General features: G+C 53.0%; 2 protein-coding genes across 4 annotated transcripts in view; both read right to left on the bottom strand.

Moving 5' to 3' along the window:
• The window catches only part of AAAS (achalasia, adrenocortical insufficiency, alacrimia), a 14,218-nt gene extending 11,219 nt beyond the window's left edge, over window positions 1-2,999 (bottom strand). For both annotated transcript variants that reach the window (XM_012001577.1, XM_012001584.1), the window contains exons 1-2: window positions 2,715-2,999; window positions 2,003-2,130 (exon numbers count right to left, since the gene is read on the bottom strand). In XM_012001577.1, coding sequence (XP_011856967.1) covers window positions 2,003-2,130; window positions 2,715-2,837 — 251 coding nt within the window. In that variant the 5' untranslated portion in view covers window positions 2,838-2,999. The remainder of the gene's footprint in view (window positions 1-2,002; window positions 2,131-2,714) is intronic.
• Window positions 3,000-7,620: 4,621 nt separating this feature from the next.
• The window catches only part of SP7 (Sp7 transcription factor), a 23,034-nt gene continuing 13,776 nt past the window's right edge, over window positions 7,621-16,878 (bottom strand). The window contains exons 1-2 of one of the 2 annotated variants that reach the window (XM_012001556.1): window positions 16,725-16,835; window positions 7,621-10,494 (exon numbers count right to left, since the gene is read on the bottom strand). In XM_012001556.1, the coding sequence (XP_011856946.1) occupies window positions 9,220-10,494; window positions 16,725-16,745 (1,296 nt within the window). In that variant the 5' untranslated portion in view covers window positions 16,746-16,835 and the 3' untranslated portion in view covers window positions 7,621-9,219. Of the gene's footprint in view, window positions 10,495-16,724; window positions 16,836-16,878 lie in introns of those variants that run through there. The other variant, XM_012001564.1, reaches the window with a different exon arrangement.

The raw sequence follows: 16,878 nt of genomic DNA, 5'->3' as shown, positions 1-16,878 counted from the left end.
AAGGTAATCTAAGTAGAAAGTAGTAGTCAGGATTCAACCATCTATCTACCCCAGAACCTACACTCAAACCACTTTTTCCTGAATGAGTAATATGATCATTCCTTAAAGTGAACCATCCAGGGAAGCAAATTTGGAGAGAGAAATAAAGAGACTGGATTTGAGCATGCTGAATATATGAAGTCTGAAATATTCAAGCAGAATAATTTGACAAAAAAGTGAACACCAGGTCTGATGCATTGACTGGAAATCTAGCCCCAAGAACACCAACATTCAAGGGACATCAGGAAGAGGAGCCACCAAAAAGCCTGAGAAGCAGCAGCCGCAGAAGTAGGAGACAAGGAGGAGCCTGGGAATGAATGGCTTTTCAACAAACTGATGTTCAACTTCACACACACATGCCCATTAAACTGTACTAAAGTACCAAAGATCAAAGCTTAACAGCACGTGTTGGAAAACAGGCACTCTCATACACTGCTGGTGGGACCATATACATGTACGATTTTGACAGAGGACTATTGGGAACAGCTCACAAATTACAGATGAACATACCCTCTGAACCAGCAACTTGACTTCTAGGAATTCATCCTACAAATAGTAATGGTATTAATAAAATATTAACTTTTTTTATTTTTTTGAGACAAGGTCTCACTCAGTGCCACTGCACTGGCACAATCTTGGCTCACTGCAACCTCCACCTCCCAGGCTCAAGCAATCCTCCTATACATAAGCCTCCTGAGTAGCTGGGACTAAAGGTGCATGCAACCATACCCGGCTAATTTTCGTACTTTTCTTGTAGAGGAAAGAATATGGTTTCACCATGTTCCCCAGGCTTGTCTCGAACCACTGAGCTCAAGCAATCTGCCGGCCTCAGCCTACCAAAGTGCTAGGATTATAGGCATGAGTCACTGTGCCTGGCATAAAAAACCCTTAAAGGCATTAATATGTGCCATTAATAGGTCCAGGTGCAGTGGCTCACAGCTGTAATCTCAGCACTTTGGGAGGCCAAGGCAGGCAGATTACCTGAGGTCAGGAGGCCAGACCAGCCTGGCCAACATGGTGAAATCCCATCTCTACAAAAATACAAAAATTAGCTGGGCGTGGTGGCACGTGCCTATAGTCCCAGCCACTCGGGAGGCTGAGGCAGGGGAACTGCTTGAACCTGAACCTGAGGCGGAGGTTGCAGTGAGCTGAGATCGCACTACCACACTCCAGCCTGGCAACACAGCAAGACTCTGTCTCAAAAAAAAAGAAAAAAGAAAAAAAAAGAAAATGAGCCAGCGCGGTGGCTCACACCTGTAATCCCAGCACTTTGGGAGGCCAAGGCAGGCAGATAATCTGAGGTCGGGAGTTCAAGACCAGCCTGACCAACATGGAGAAACCCCGTCTCTACTAAAAATACAAAATTAGCTGGGCGTGGTGGCACATGCCTGTAATCCTAGCTACTCGGGAGACTGAGGCAGGAGAATCGCTTGAACCTGGGAGGCAGAGGTTGCAGTCAGCTGAGATCGTGCCACTGCACTCCAGCCTGGGCAACAAGAGTGAAACTCCGTCTCAAAAAAAAAAAAAGAAAAGAAAATGAAACCAGGTAGTGTGGCTCCACTCCTACAGGTGTAAAGTGGATGACCTATGTAGGAGATTATTCAATGCAACCTTATATCTAATCTTGCTGAGCTTTACGTAAAAGCTCAGAAGTGTTAATGACATGAGGTGGGGGCAGGGAGCAGGTTCACCTAATCAAGCCAGAAAGCAAGGCAAGTTACTCGAGATTAAATAGAAGTACTTTTTCCATAGTGTTCCTGGGAAGGGCAAGGGAGGGAACCTGATATTTATTGAGCATTTGATTTCTACAATAAGGACTAAAAATTTCATATGATTTTAGATATACAGCTCTCATGGAGACAGCCTGAATAAGTCTTTTGAAGAACACCCCAAGGTAAAGAGTGGTCACTCATTTTCCAGGATCTGCAGACTATGACCCAGAAAACGCTTTGCCATGCCTCACCAAATGTTGATGCATCTCTTCCACACTTGCTCCCGGTGATGGATGAAGGCAGTTCTTGTGCCATGGTCCAGCCTTCCAGGGGTCTTTAGGGGATCCTTGGTCAGGTGTAGGACAGGAAGATTGATCCACTGTAGCACAAAAGTGAGGGGTGTGATGGTGAGTCAAGATTCCAGAGGTCTGTTTTCCGTTTCCACAAAGCTAACACTTGTTAGTATGGGAAACAAGTCTTAGCTCCCGTATCTGTGCAACTAGAATAATATTTCATAGGGTTGTGATTATGAAACCACATAACATTTTTAGAAAACACCTGACTCATCCTCTTTCTTACATAACAAACGCTCAGTAAATGTCAGTTTCCCTTCCTTGTCCTTCCCAGGTACACCACGGAAAAAATGTTCCAAGTTGTACCTTTCTGATCCTCCTCAGATACTGTCCCCAACTTTTAGATAGTTCTCCCGCATCCTCACACTCCCTAGATTCTCCCTCATTCTCTCCATTCCCTCTAGGACTTCTCCACAGCTCCTTAACCCCCACTTATACTCCAATCCCTGCCCTAAAACAGATTCCAGCCCTTCTATTCTCCTGCCGGGGCCAAGCTGTTTCCAGTCCACCAGACTCTGCGACCCTGCCCCTGTCACACTGCCTCCCTTCCCCAATTCTCCCCGACTCTGCCCCCATGCCTGCAGGTCCCCTCCCTCCTCGCCCTGGCCACCTGGCCCCGGAAGTCGGGGGGCGGGCTCTCATAGCTACTGCCCGTCACCAGCTCGTTATTGTGCTCATATAGGGTGACTTGACCCCGAGGCGGTGGAGGAGGGAACAACCCCAGGGAGCACATCTTGCCGGTTCGCAGGACGTCTGGAGTCGGCAAACTCCTAGCCGGAACGGCACAGACCGCCCTCCCGCAACTCGGTTCCCGGGCTAGATTCGTATGCAGACGGGTAGCCGCAAGGGACAAACCGCGAGACGGCGCTCGACGGAAGTGAAGAAAAGACTTAACAGGAAAGAAGTACGAGTAAGTACGGTCCCGGGACAGACCGCCAAAGCTTCCTCCTGCGCCCCCTGGCGGCCGGAGGGGGAGCAGCGCGGACACGTCCTCGGGCCAATCGTTGGTTACCAGGTTGGAGCGGGGTTTTTTTTGTTGTTTTCCATGCGACTACTGTTTTTCCCAGCTCCGAATTCCCCAACGCCTTTTCGCACTCACTCTCTTAACGCTTAGAAAGCCCAAAATACCCTACATTCAGGGAAGTACCAAATTAACCCTCCCAGGCCTGTGGATCACCCAGAGGAAAATACAGGCTATGTCACAGGCAGCTGGCTGGAAAGCTGAGGGAAAAACCTCAGAGAGGATTTTCAGTGCTGCACCCACAAGGTTAGGCGGACTCCTGGAAAGGGAGGTGGGGACAGGTGGAAAAGTAACATTTCCTGCCAGGCGCAGTGGCTCACGCCTGTAATCCCAGCACTGTGGGAGGCCTAGGTGGGTGGATCACCTGAAGGTCAGGAGTTCGTAGACCAGCCTGGCCATGTTGAAAACGAAAACCCCATCTATACTAAAAATACAAAAATTAGTCGGGCGTGGTGGCGGGCATCTGTAATCCCAGCTAATCGGGAGGCTGAGGCGTGAGAATCTCTTGAACCCGGCAGGCAGGGGTTGCAGTGTGCCGAGATGGCTGTGCTGCACTCCAGCCTGGGCAACAAAAGCAAAACTTTGTCTCACAAAAAAAGAAAGGAAAACTTTATTTTATTTTATTTTATTTTATTGAGACAGGGTCTCACTCTATTGCCCAGGCTGAAGGCAGTGGCACTATCTCGGCTTAAAGCAACCTCTGCCTCCTGGGTTCAAGCGGTTCTCCTCCCTCAACCTCTGGAGTAGCTGGGATTACAGGCATGCGCCACCACGCCCAGCTAATTTTGTATTTTTAGTACAGACGGGGTTTTACCATGTTGGCCAGGCTGGTCTCAAACTCCTGACCTCAAGTGATCCGCCCGCTTTGGCCTCCCAAAGTGCTGGGATTACAGGCCTGAGCCACCTTGCCAGGCTGCAAAACTATTTCCTGAGCACTTGTTATGATAAGTGCTCTTATAATCTTTACAACCCCATAAGGTGGGTGCTGTTCTGTCACCACGAGGAAAGTGAGTCACAGAGAGATTGGACCTAGATACACCCAAACCAGTTATTCTGATTTAAGAATAAAAGTGAGGCTGGGCATGGTAGCTCACACCTGTAATGCCAGCACTTTGGGAGGCTGAGGTGGGCTGATCACCTGAGGTCGGGAGTTTGAGACCAGCCTGACCAACATGGAGGAACCCTGTCTCTACTAAAAATACAAAACTAGCCGGGGCATTGTGGTGCATGCCTGTAATCCCAGCTACTTGGGAGGCTGAAGCAGGAGAATCACTTGAACCTGGAAGACAGAGGTTGCGGTGGGCAGAAACACGCCACTGCACTCCAAGCTAGGCAACAAGAGTGAAACTCCATCTCAAAAAAAAAAAAAGAAAAAGAAAAAAAAGGGAGAGGGAGAAAGAAACATTGAATTCTTTGAGTCTCACTTTTCTCATTTGCAGTGTCCTAATTATTTCATATGGTTGTTTTCCATACAAAATAATGAAGTGAAGCTATTTAATAAATTTTAAAGTGCTAAACAAATGTCAGAGGTTAATAGCTATAACTGTGCCATCAACTAGGTGATCTTGGTCAGAGTTCATTAACAAATGTTAAGTGATTTGAAGAAGTAGAAGGCAGTCTCCACTCCCAAGAGCTACCAGTCTCATTGAATAATCTAGGGGGCATTTAGTTCTAGTACTCTGGATTCCGTGTCTGCCCTTCTTTTTCACCCGAAAAATTCCCCCCAAGAGAGTTATTCCCAGGTCAGAAAACAAAGGGCTCCGCAGTCTCCTGAAAATGTACTTCACCTGAGAAGGCAAGTGGATCTCCTCTAATCTAGTACTTCTCAACTGTTAAGGGACATATGAATCTCCTGGGCATCTTCTAGGGTGGAGCTCAGAGGCTATATTTCCAAAGAATCCCCAGCTGATACTGCACAGACGACATTTTAAGTAGCAAGGCTCTAACGTAGGGGTCCCCAATCTTTTTAGCACCAGGTTTAGTGGAAGACAGTTTTTCCACGGGAAGCGGGGGAGGGAATGGTTTTGGGATGAAACTGTTACACCTGAGATCATCAGCCATTAGTTGGATTCTCATAAAAAGCGAGCAACCTAGGTCCTTCACGTGCGCAGTTCACAACAGGGTTCGCGCTGCTATGCGAATCTAATGCCGCTGATCTGACAGGAGGCGGAGCTCAGCTTGCTCAGCTCACCTCCTGCTGTGCGATTCCTTTACAGGCCACTAACACTACGGGCGGCGGGACTCCTGCTCTAACCTTTTCCCATAGCCCCATTTAGTTTCCTAAATGAGTTCACCGTAACCTGGGAAGTCACAGAAAGCTTGAAGAGCATAAGGTATACACTAGGGATGGTTTGGGGAACCTGACTGGGAAAGCTCTCTCTGAGAAGGGGAAGTGGGCAGGTTTGAGGAAAAGAGGGAATAGGTGACTGACAGATTAGTGGAGAGCACTGAAGACCTACGATAGTTTCCGTTTGTACCTTAGTGGTAACACCATCCAAACCCAGATACCCCTAGGAAAAATCACTCCGGCCTGCAACTTGCATCCTTCGATGAAACCTCGATTTTCACCAACAGGTTATAATGATCGGTTTAGGTGCCTGCATTTTACCCTGTAAGGTGAACCGGTGAGAAGGAACAGTGCTGTTCCGCCCGCTGCCCCCCCCCCACCCCCGGCCTGGCACAAGTACTGTCCCCTCCCCCATGCTGCTTATCTAACGTTTGTGGAACGCTTTTCACAATTTGCGGGTTCTAGAAAGGCCCAAGTCCAGGCCTAGCGCGCTCACCCAGTAACTTCACCAGGGGGCGCGGCGGGCCCGGCGACGCAGCGACTGTGACCCTATGGGCTCGGAGCGCTTAGCGGGCGGTCTCCGCCTGCCCCTCCCTACGACCTGGGCGGGAACCGAGACAGCGCGCAGGCCGCTTCTAAAAGGGGCCCCCCACTTTGGGAGTCATCGCCGGAGCCTGGGTGCCTGGAGCTCCGCCCGCCACCCCTTCCTGGGCCCGCTGGAGCCCGGCGTCCCGACCCGGGGCCGGTAACCAGGCGCACATGGCCCGCCCGGCCCTGTTTGTCCTGGCAGCGCGCCGCCGCTATTTGAAGCGGTTTTTATCTCCCAGAAACCAGCAAAACCCCAAGCGGAGTCTAGGGAAGATGAAAGGGGCCGAGGGGCTAGGGAGGGGAGGACCGCGAGGCTGCGGCGGGCGAGAGCTGGCACCGGACAGGCGGAGACCGGGAGGCGAGAGGGCCAGGCTCTGGGGGGTCCGGAGGAGCCCGTCCGGCGGGGTTGGGGCGGGGTCCCGGGGGTCCACTCCATCCAGGCCGTCGTCTCGCTCAGACCAGCTCCAAGGCGCCCCCAGCCCTTCCTCCGCCCCAGCCCCGTCTCCCGTGTCTCTTCAGTCACAGCCCCCAGCCCACTAAAGAAGTCTTCGGAACTCGGATTTCTTCAAAGCGACTTTGAAGCAGCGCGCCCCGCCAGAGGGCAGGAGATTTCGCACCTGGGCGGGGGCGGGAGTGGCGTCAGGGGGTGGGGGGACTCGTAACCCGAGCCCGCCCAGGATCGCCGGCCCCCTCCCACCCGGAGTAGCGCCTCTTGCAACCCGCGCGGTGGACAGTCCGACGCGGGTCGCAGCTGGGAGTCGGGCCCAGGCCGGGGGGAGTGGCCTGTGAGTCCTCTCAGCCCAGCAGGGGAACCCTGAGGGCGGGGGCCGCACAAAGCCCTATTGTAGCTCGGGGATGGCCGCCACAGAGTGGCTTTTGTTCTTCGGCTAACTCCGTGGCGGGCACAACTGATTGCAGGCCCCGGGCAGGGGGCGGGTTACGTGCCAGGCCCAGTCTGCCCGCCCGGAGTCGCACCACCGCCCGACTGGGGCCGCGCAGTAGTCCGCACTGCAACCGCGGTGCCAGCGCTCGGTCGCGTCACTGCCCTGACCAGGCTCAATTGGTGCAGTCCAGAAAGGGCCAGGGTAGAAACCAGTGAGTCTTCGCAACTCTGCAGAAAGCACTGCACGCCCAAAAACAACACCGCCAGAGGATTTGACCGAGAAACAATTTTGTTTTGTGTTTTGTTTTGAGACGGAGTCACTCTGCCGCCCACGCTGGAGTGCAGTGGCGCGATCTCAGCTCACTGCAACCTCCGCCTCCCAGGTTCCAGCTATTCTCCTGCCTCAGCCTCCCAAGCAGCTGGGATTACAGGCACCTGCCACCACGCCCGGCTGATTTTTGTGCTTTTAGTAGAGACGGGGTTTCACCATGTTAGCCAGCATGGTCTTGAACTCCTAACCTCAGGTGATCCGCCCTTCTTGGCCTCCCGAAGTGCTGAGATTACAGGCGTGAACCACCGCGCCCCGCAGATAAACTATTTCTAATTCGCCGCGAGCATAATAAGCAAACGTACACAATAGAATATTCGCCCATGAGTGGTCCCCAATTTGCTAAGGGAAAAAAGCTCATTGGCCCTCGCTTCGCCCTTCCTCTTCTCCTTTTCTCACCAGGACAAAATTTCAAATTCAACTTTTATTTATTAAATTAAAAAAAAAGACTCCACAAAGGGCATGATCCCTTCCATTCCACAATGTTCTCTCCCCAAGCTCCAGCGGCTTTAACCCTTTAACTTGGGGCCTTGAGACAGCAGGGGACAGAAAAGGAGGATCCAAAGTTACAGGAAAGGCACGAAGCGGCTTTAAAAGTCACTGGTGGTGGAGATGGGAGCATCCGAAGTCCCAGGGTGGGGGTGTGTGGATGCACCCCCAGATCAGCTTGGGGGCCTCTGTCTTCCTAGCTCTGTAAGTTGTTCTTTCTCAGGGCTTCTAGGCACCAGGTCTAGCACAGTACCTTGCACAGAGTAGGCACTCAATAAATACTTGATTTATTTGAATCTGATCCCAGAGAAAGCCTTCCCCACTGATTCTTCAGGAGGTGCACCTCCAAACCAATGTCCTCCTGTTAGATGGGCTTCCCCAAAGAGCACATCTAAGATGGCAGCTGCAAGCTCTCCATAACCATGGCAACAGGGGATTAACCTGATGGGGTCATGGTGTCTAAGGGGAGGGGCAGTGGAAGAACCTGCTCTGGGGTCAAGGGAGCTGGGGTACATTCCAGTACTTCTCCCCTCCATAGGACTTGAGGTTTCACAGCTTCTGGCTGGGGCTGGGGATGTTAGGGATCCCCCTAATCAAGAGATACCCCATCAACTCTTTAGCAGAGACCTAGCTAACCCAATTTGTAGAGACTTCATTACAAGAGAAACCCCATCAACTGAGATCCTGATGATAGACATTCTATTGGCAAGATCTTCTCCACTAACATTTTGTCTATACAGAGATGCATTTGACTAGAATATCCTTAGTAGAAATGGATCCACTTCCCTCCCCAGCTCACTCTACCTGACCCGTCATCATAACTTACATAAATAGAATTATTATTACTATTCATTACTCCTGGTACATAGGGTTAAATATACAGGCCTGGGGGCAGCCTCCCTGACCCTGGGGTCACCCCATCTTTGGGATCAGATCCCCGCTGGTCTGCCCCCCTCTTGGCACCCTGCCTCTGGCCAGGTCACTAACCCCAATCCCCCAACCATGGTCCCTGATGAAGAGGCCACCAGGGGGCAATAAATTATCATTATCATTGTGTTTGTAAAAAGGAAAAAAAGTTCTGGAGAACGGAAAACAATGATGTAAGAAGTTGGGAAGACTGAAGCCTAGAGGCTGAGGGACAGCAGTAAATAAGCTTGAGAAGTAGAAAGGGTACATGTCAAGGAGTGAGATGGAGAAATTGTGTTGGGAGCCCAAATTGAAAGAAAGTGTGTTGATGTGGCAGGGCCAGAGTCTAGGAAGCCGGGGTGCGGAAATCAGGCACAAGGGGAGGGCCTGAGATGAGAGTTTGCAGAAAGCCAGTCTCATGGTGAAGGGAGGTGAGCTGAGGAGGCATGCAAGGAGATACCCAAGCCCAGAATGACCAGGAGGGAGACAGAGGGAGAGAGAGAGCCCTGAAGGATGGCATGCATGGGGTAAAGAGAGTGATTGGCAAGCAGTGGTCTAGAGAGCCAAGAGAGACTGGCAGGACAGCCCTGGGGTGGGAGACCTTCCACCCGGCTCAGATCTCCAGCAAGTTGCTCTGCTCAGGGCTGCCTCCAGGGGCTTTCTCTGGGGTTGCTGGCGAGGCGGAAGGTCGGGGCGTCTGACTGGCCTCCTCTTCCCCTGTGCTGCGAACCTCCCCCAGCTCCTTGGGGCCACTGGGAGGGGGACCCGGGCCTGGTTCTCCATGGGTGCGCTGGTGTTTGCTCAGGTGGTCACTTCGGGTAAAGCGCTTGGAGCAGAGCAGGCAGGTGAACTTCTTCTCCCGGGTGTGAGTGCGCACGTGACGCTCCAGCTCATCCGAACGAGTGAACCTCTTGCCACAGAAGAGCCAGTTGCAGACGAAAGGCCTCTCGCCTGTGTGCCAGCGCAAGTGGGCCTTCAGGTGCGAAGCCTTGCCATACACCTTGCCGCAGCCAGGGATGTGGCAGCTGTGGATGGGCTTCTTCCGCAGCCCAGCCGCTGCTGCTCCCAGCCTCTCTAGCTCCTGGCAATTAGGGCAGTCGCAGGAGGAGCGACCTGCCCCACTGCCCCCATATCCACCACTGCCCCCGGTGCTTGCACCCCGTGGGGGTTTGGCTCCACCACTCCCTTCCAGCTGCCCACTATTTCCCACTGCCTTGGATTTATAGACATCTTGGGGCAAGACATGCTGGGGCCCTGGTTGCAAGAGGTGGGGAGCTGGGTAGGGGGCTGGATTAATAGGAGCAAAGTCGGATGGGTAGGTGGGCAGCTGGGGGTTCAGTGGAGGCTGAGCTGGACCTGTGGGCAGTGTCCCTTGCAGCCCATCACCCTGGCCCTGCCCACCACCTAGCCAGTTGCCTCCAGGGTGCATGTCCCACCATGGAGTAGGAGCATTGCCTGGGCCTGGTGAAATGCCTGCATGGATGCCTGCCTTGTACCAGGAGCCATAGGGATGTGTCATGTCCAGAGAGGTGTAGACACTGGGCAGACAGTCAGAAGAGCCGTGCCCCTTGGGCACTAGTAGCCCAGGCTCCTGGGTGCCCGTGGGCCCAGGGAATGAGTGGGAAAAGGGAGGGTAGTCGTTGGCATAGCCTGAGGTGGGTGCTGGAGGACTGCCTGCAGGTGAGAGGAGCCCATTAGTGCTTGAAAAGGGGGCTGGATAAGCATCCCCCATGGTTTTGGAGGCTGAAAGGTCACTGCCCACAGAGTACGGCTTCTTTGTGCCTGCTTTGCCCAGTGTTGTTGAGTCCCGCAGAGGGCTGGAGCCACCAAATTTGCTGCACGCTGCCGTCAGCATGGCCAGGGGACTGGAGCCATAGTGAACTTCCTCCTGTGGAAAGAGGGACGCACTGCTTAGGGAGAGGGGAGGAGAGGTGCAGAATGAAGGGCAGCACTTTAGGTCTGTGACCTAGAGACATCCACAGCAGAACAGAGGGGTCAGGCAAGAGTTGAAGAGGGTGGAGAATTACAGGTAAAAGAGGTTGGCCAGTGAGAACTGGACCTCAGGGCAGACTCACATGGAGTCGTGGGAAGAAGAGCAGAGGCCCAAGACTGCAGCTCAGTATCCTAGCCCGGGAGGCAGGAAGCAGAGCTCATTCTGGAGTTGCTAGGGGTGTACTAGGGGCCTCCAAGGAACAGGAGGTTCTTTTTCATTTTGTTTTTGTTTTTGTTTTTTTTTTGAGATGGATTCTCGCTGTTGTCGCCCAGGTTGGAATGCAATGGTGTGACCTCAGCTCACTGCAACCTCCGCCTCCCGGGTTCAAGAGATTCCCCTGCCTCAGCCTCCCAAGTAGTTGGGATTACAGGCGCCTGCCACCACACCTGGCTAATTTTTTTTTGTATTTTTAGTGGAAACGGGGTTTCGCCACGTTGACCAGACTGGTTTCAAACTCCTGACCTCAGGTGATCCACCCACCTTGGCCTCCCAAAGTGCTGGGATGATAGGCATGAGCAACTGCGCCCAGCCTTTTCTTTTCATTTAAAAAAAATATATATATTTTTTGAGACAGTCTTGTTCTGTCACCCAGGCTGGAGTGCAGTGGCCCAATCTCGGCTCACTGCAACCTTTACCTCCCAGGTTCAAGCAATTCTCCTGCCTCAGCCTCCCGCATAGCTGGGATTACAGCCGCACGCCACCACATTGAGCTATTTTGTATTTTTAGTAGAGACGGGGTTTGTATTTTTAGTAGAGACGGGGTTTCACCATGTTGGCCAGGCTGGTCTTGAACGCCTGACCTCAAGTGACCCAAAACTCCTGACCTCAGCCTCCCAAAGTGTTGGGATTACAGGCGTGAGCGGCCACGCCCAGCCAAAAAATATTTTTAGAGACAGGGTCCCACTGTGTCTCCCAAGCTGAATGGAGTGCAATAGCACCATCACAGCTCACTGTAGCCTCAAACTTCTTTCGGGCTCAAGCGATCCTCCCACCCTCGGCCTCCAGAGTAGTTAGGACTACAGGCACATGCCAGGGGCTCTTTTAAAATGGCTGTGAGAAGAACTGAGGATAGAGACAGCAGCTAGGTGAAGTGAGAATTGGGGATCCTGACCCTTGGAAGTAGGTTTGGAGCAGACCAAGGCCATGGTCAGGGCCTTGGAGAGGAAAGATGAGGCTCGAAGAGCAGTGTAGGAAGAAGGTCAAAGTATTAGGGGACTATATTTGCTCCCATGACAGATTTTCCCAGCTTCATCCCATACCCCATATTCCATTTCCTGTCGCTGCTTCAGCTCCTGACTAAGGCAGTGGTCTGGTCTCCCTGAGGTCCAATCCTCATGTCCCTGGTAAGGAATCTCTTGGCAGGGACTCGGGCTGGGGAGCAAGAGGAAGTGATGGTGGAGACACTGGGACATTGAGAGGGAACAGGGCTGCCGCCAAGCCCGAACTGTGGCTGAGACAAGAATGCCTTTCAAGCAGGCAGTGAGCACCTCCTGCTTTGTGGTGCCAGCTGGTACCCCTTTGAGAGGGCAGGAAGAGCCCAAAGTCGTCATGCCCTTCCAAGGCAAGGAATGGGGTGACTAAGACACTGGCCCACAGCCACACTGCTTCATGCCTCAGTATCCCCTAACATGTAGTCCTTCTAGTACCGTGAATGAAGGAAGACATGGATGTAGTGTATGTAGTCTTTTAGAAATGCAAGGGTATCTTCTGGCCAGGCGCAGTGGCTCATGCCTGTAATCCCAGCACTTTGGGAAGCTGAGGTGGGTGGATCACGAGGTCAGGAGTTCAGAATTATCCTGGCCAAAATGGTGAAACCCCATCTCTACTAAAAATACAAAAAAAAATTAGCCGGGTGTGGTGGCGGGCGCCTGTAATCCCAGCTACTCAGGAGGCTACTAATTGCTGGGAGGTGGAGGTTGCAGTGAGCCGAGATGGCGCCACTGCATTCCAGCCTGAGCTATAGAACGAGACTCAATCTCAAAAAAAAAAAAAGAAAGAAAAAAAAGAAATGCAAAGGTATCTTCTTAATGCTCACCATGCTGCTGCTACCATGCCAAACCACTCTCAAGATCTCCGCCTCTCAGGAAATCATGGTACCTCTCCCTGGGGAAGGCATCCAAGGAGGAAATGCCCTACAGCATTGCTGGCTGGCATAGACATTCATTCATTGCTGGGAATCCCACCAAAAAAGATGCCCTCAACATCTACCCCTATACAGTTATATGGGTATGAAAGGGCTAGAAGAACATGTTTTGAGGATTGGGTTCTTCACAAACTGATATGCCTGATCCTTTCCCAGTAAAGCTGAGAAAAGAACTCGAGAATTCAGAGTTCTCACACCTGCCTGGTAGCTCTTAGCATGTAGTATGTGTACGATGCCAATCTGAGAGGTGGGCCTGAGGCCCTAGGGTTGCCATGAGGTGTGTGTGCAGTCCCCACTCCTGCACTGCTCCCCAAGTGCAAACCTGCTGCTCCTCCTGCGCAGTTACCTCTCTCGAAGGTCCCGTTGACTGCCAAACTGAGCCACCAAAAGCTTTCTCCAGTCTAACCACAGTGAACACTCACGGTTCCTCCTAGTCAGGGTTTCCCAGGAACCCCTGATCTTCCAAGCAGTTGGTGAGCTATGGCAAGGCAGCTGATGGGGAGGACTCAAATCCTAGCAGAAAGAAGAGGTAGAAACATGGAGTTCAAAGGAGAGATGTAGATACCCAGAGACATGGGGCACAAAGAACCTGCGTAGGGTGAGTGATTGAGGTAAAAGACCCATAGCAATGGGGAAAGGAGGACCTGAGAGGAAAAACTGGCATTGAATGGCAGAAATAGCTATAATTCCAGCACTTTGGGAGGTCAAGTGGAGGAGGGTTGCTTGAGGCCAGGAGTTTGAGACCAGCCTGGGCAACACAGTGAGACCCCATCTGTATAACAGATTTCAAAATTAGCTGGGCTTGGTGGTGCATGCCTGTAGTCCCAGCTCGTCAGGAGGCTGAGATGAGAAGATCACTTGAGCTCAGTAGTTAGAGGCTGCAGTGAGCTATGATTGCTCCACTGCACTCCAGCCTGGACAACACAGCAAGACCCTGTCTCAAAAACAACAATAACAACAAAAAAGAGGCAGAAATAGGCAGGGACCTAAAAGAGCAGAAAGGTAAAAAGACACAAACTAAGAAGGAGAGATGATGGAAAAGAGACTGGGCTACAAAAGCAAAGAAAAGCAGAGACGAAAAGAAAGGAGCGGAAAAAAGAAAAGTGGGGGAGAAGGAAGAAGGCAGCCTTCCTACCTAAGAGAAAACCACCATGGTGCTGGGCCCCAGAAAACCCCCAGACCAGGCCACTCCTCCCTTCTTCTCCCCCCTGACCGCCCCCTCTCCCTCTGCCCAGCCCGGCTCCGATGGTTTCCCTGCGGTCGGTTTATTTTTAAAAACGCCGACGCCGTCCCCCGCCCGGCCCTCACACTGCGGCCACAGGGGCCTCAGCCAAGCCCAGGGACCCCACCCAGCTGTGGGGAGGGAAGGAGGGGTGAAAGAAGGCAGCCAGCCCCAGGCCAACAGGAGACCCCAGCCCTGGGGAGTGGAGGCCCAGAGGGCCCTTGAAGGCAGGGAAGGGGGAGCAAGGAACCAGACCCCAGTGCTGGGGGGGCTACGGGCTGAGCACGTGGCGAAGTTTCACCACGGCCTCAGTTTCCTTCTCCTGCTGATTGTTCTCTCCTGAGAACTCAGGGAAAGAGTCCTGGTTAAGAGTTTTAAGTATGTGCTCCCATACCTGATCAAATGTGTTCCCTTTCCAGGGCCCAGCAGTCCCACCTTCGAGTTGTTCCCTCCCGACCTCCACCCCACCACCCTTAAAACAAAACAAACAGAATTAAAGTATTGAAGTGGGAGTGTTTGGAAAAAGAACTAGATAGGAGCTGTCCCAACTCTCCCACCCAGATGTGGAGCAGGGGAGGGGGACCCCTCCTCCCAGGGAGCTCGTGGTGCTGTGCCCAGCCTGGCCTCCCAGTGGAAATGCTCACTAGGCATCTCAGGGCTGACTGGCCTTAGGTTCCCATTTTCCAGTTCTTGACTTTCTCAGCCTTCTCCCAAGTTTCTTCGTTCTCCCAGCTTCCAATTCTCCTTTCCCACCTAGGCCCCCAACCATTTCTTCCCCCTCCCTGTTCCCTGCATCTCATTTGGCCGAGGTGAGCCCCTCATCAAGCAGCAGCTGCTTCCCTCTCTGAATGAACCCCACGTTCTTCCCACTGCCAGAGCCCACCCATACCAGGCAGAGAGGTTCCTGGGGAGGTGGGGAGGAAGTTAAGGGCCCAGGTACCCAAAAACTAGGTGCAGGTGGTCGAGGGATAGGAGGGACTGGTGTGCCTTTGTGTTGCAGGCATCTCTAGCTCACAGGAATGAGGGGACATGAAAGCCTAGCTTCCACGACACTCTCCTTTCGCCATGCACTATCCCAATCCCATGTCTTTCCAGCAGGCCTCTGGGCCAGTCCCTCCCAAGGCACCAGCGCCACGTTGGCAACACTGGCATGATGCCCACGCCCACTGACACTGTCCCTGCCCTGGGTGGACCCAGGATTTCCATGCATCTTATTCCTCAAGACCACAGTGTTTCAACAATGGCTCAAAATAGAGTCTGTTGGGGAGGTGGCAGGACAACAGTCTGCACCCATTGCATCTGCGGGTAGACCCCTGGCTGGATACAGAGTGTGACAAGGGACATGGTGTCCATCTGGTTGGTTTGCATGCTATTCCCCCAAACTCAGCCACAAACTCACTATCTCACAGCCTTGTGCACACACCATTTATCACTTGGACTCACAGCACTCAGATGGCCCAACTTACACACACACACACACACACTCTCTCTCTCTCTCTCTCTCTCTCTCTCTCAGAGCCCGCAGCACACTCGACTGCACCCTAACGATTATACTACGGCCAATGAACACAGGTGGTAAAAGACTCCTGCCCCATCTCTCATACACACACCTCTCCCACAGGTTGAGTGAGTCGGCTTCCTGTTTGGCCCCGCACCCCTGGGTCTGAGCTAGGGCACTGGGAAGTGAGATGTGAGACCCAAGAATAGGGCAGAGTCAAGGCTACTGCAGGGGGCTGACTTTCGGGGAGGGCCCTCTGGCCCTCAATTTCTGCAGAGAGACCTAGAAAGCAGGACAGAGATGGTGACAGAAGAACAGTGTCAGAGACCCAGAAGCAGGGAGGAGTCTGGCCCTGAGTGGCTGTGAGCCCTCCCTTCCCAACTCTGTGCCTTGGGTCTCCTAGAAGCCATGGTAGAGTCAGAAATTTCTCAAGACACCAAACCCTCACCCCGATAGTACCCCAATTCCCTTTGTCCCCAGTGCCAGAGGCAAGGGATGCTGGGGTCCCAGCCCAGAGGGGAAGTGGCCCAGTCCGCCCTGGAGCCTCCCACTCCCAAAATAGAGCTGAGTTTGTCTTTGGCTGAAAGCTAAATATTTGTGAGCCGGGCAAGCGGCCTCAGACCCCGTCCCTCCTCCTTGGTTCCCTCTCAGGCCTGGGCTCAGTTCCCCTGGTCAGCCCCCCCACATGCACAGGCTGGCCTCCTCCTTTCTCTCATAGCCTGCCTCCTCTCCTCCACACACCAGCTCACAGGCCCAGCCCCCTCCCCACACAACCAGGCAAGATCCTGCCTGGGCTATGAGTCCCAGGAGACAGGACCCCTAAAGAGCTATACCCAGTTGCTGCTCTGTGCCCACTCAGCCAGTCCTCTCTGCCTTCTATCTCTGCTGCCAGCTTATGAATTTCCTACCTCTCTCTCCTCACTACCCTTCGTCCCCCTCCCCCTCCTTTCTCCATCCCTTTTCCACTCCTCACAGTCAGTGTGCTTAGCTGACCTTAGGTAGGGGTCCATGCCGTCTTCTGACCTAATCCCCTCTCACCCTCTTTTCACTGCCCTCTGAACCCTGGCCCTATTCTTCCCTCCCTTTTCTCCTGCCCTCTGCTTCCCCTTTCTTGGACCCCACTCCTCTCTCCGCATCAGAAGGACCCCTGGAATTGACAAGCACCAGAGCTACTACCTATGTGAGCTGGAGGAGGTAGGTGGGCAAGGACTAGGACCATTAATGTTGTGGCTGGTTTCCTGGGGAGAAGAGGGGACAGTTACCTCAAGCAGGGAGGACGCCATCCTGAGGCTGGGGAACGGGTCCCAAGGAGCCAGGCAGATGGAGAGAGCTGAGCCGGGGAGAGAGAGAGAAGGGAGAGGGAGGGAGAATGGGAGAATGGGAGAGAAGAGATCTAAAGTTAGAAGGGACCGGGGT

Source organism: Mandrillus leucophaeus, unplaced genomic scaffold, assembly GCF_000951045.1.
Source record: "Mandrillus leucophaeus isolate KB7577 unplaced genomic scaffold, Mleu.le_1.0 Scaffold118, whole genome shotgun sequence".
In the NCBI taxonomy this organism is placed as follows: domain Eukaryota; kingdom Metazoa; phylum Chordata; class Mammalia; order Primates; family Cercopithecidae; genus Mandrillus; species Mandrillus leucophaeus.
The sequence above is the reverse complement of the archived record's forward strand: the minus strand, read 5'-3'. Positions and strand labels throughout refer to the sequence as shown.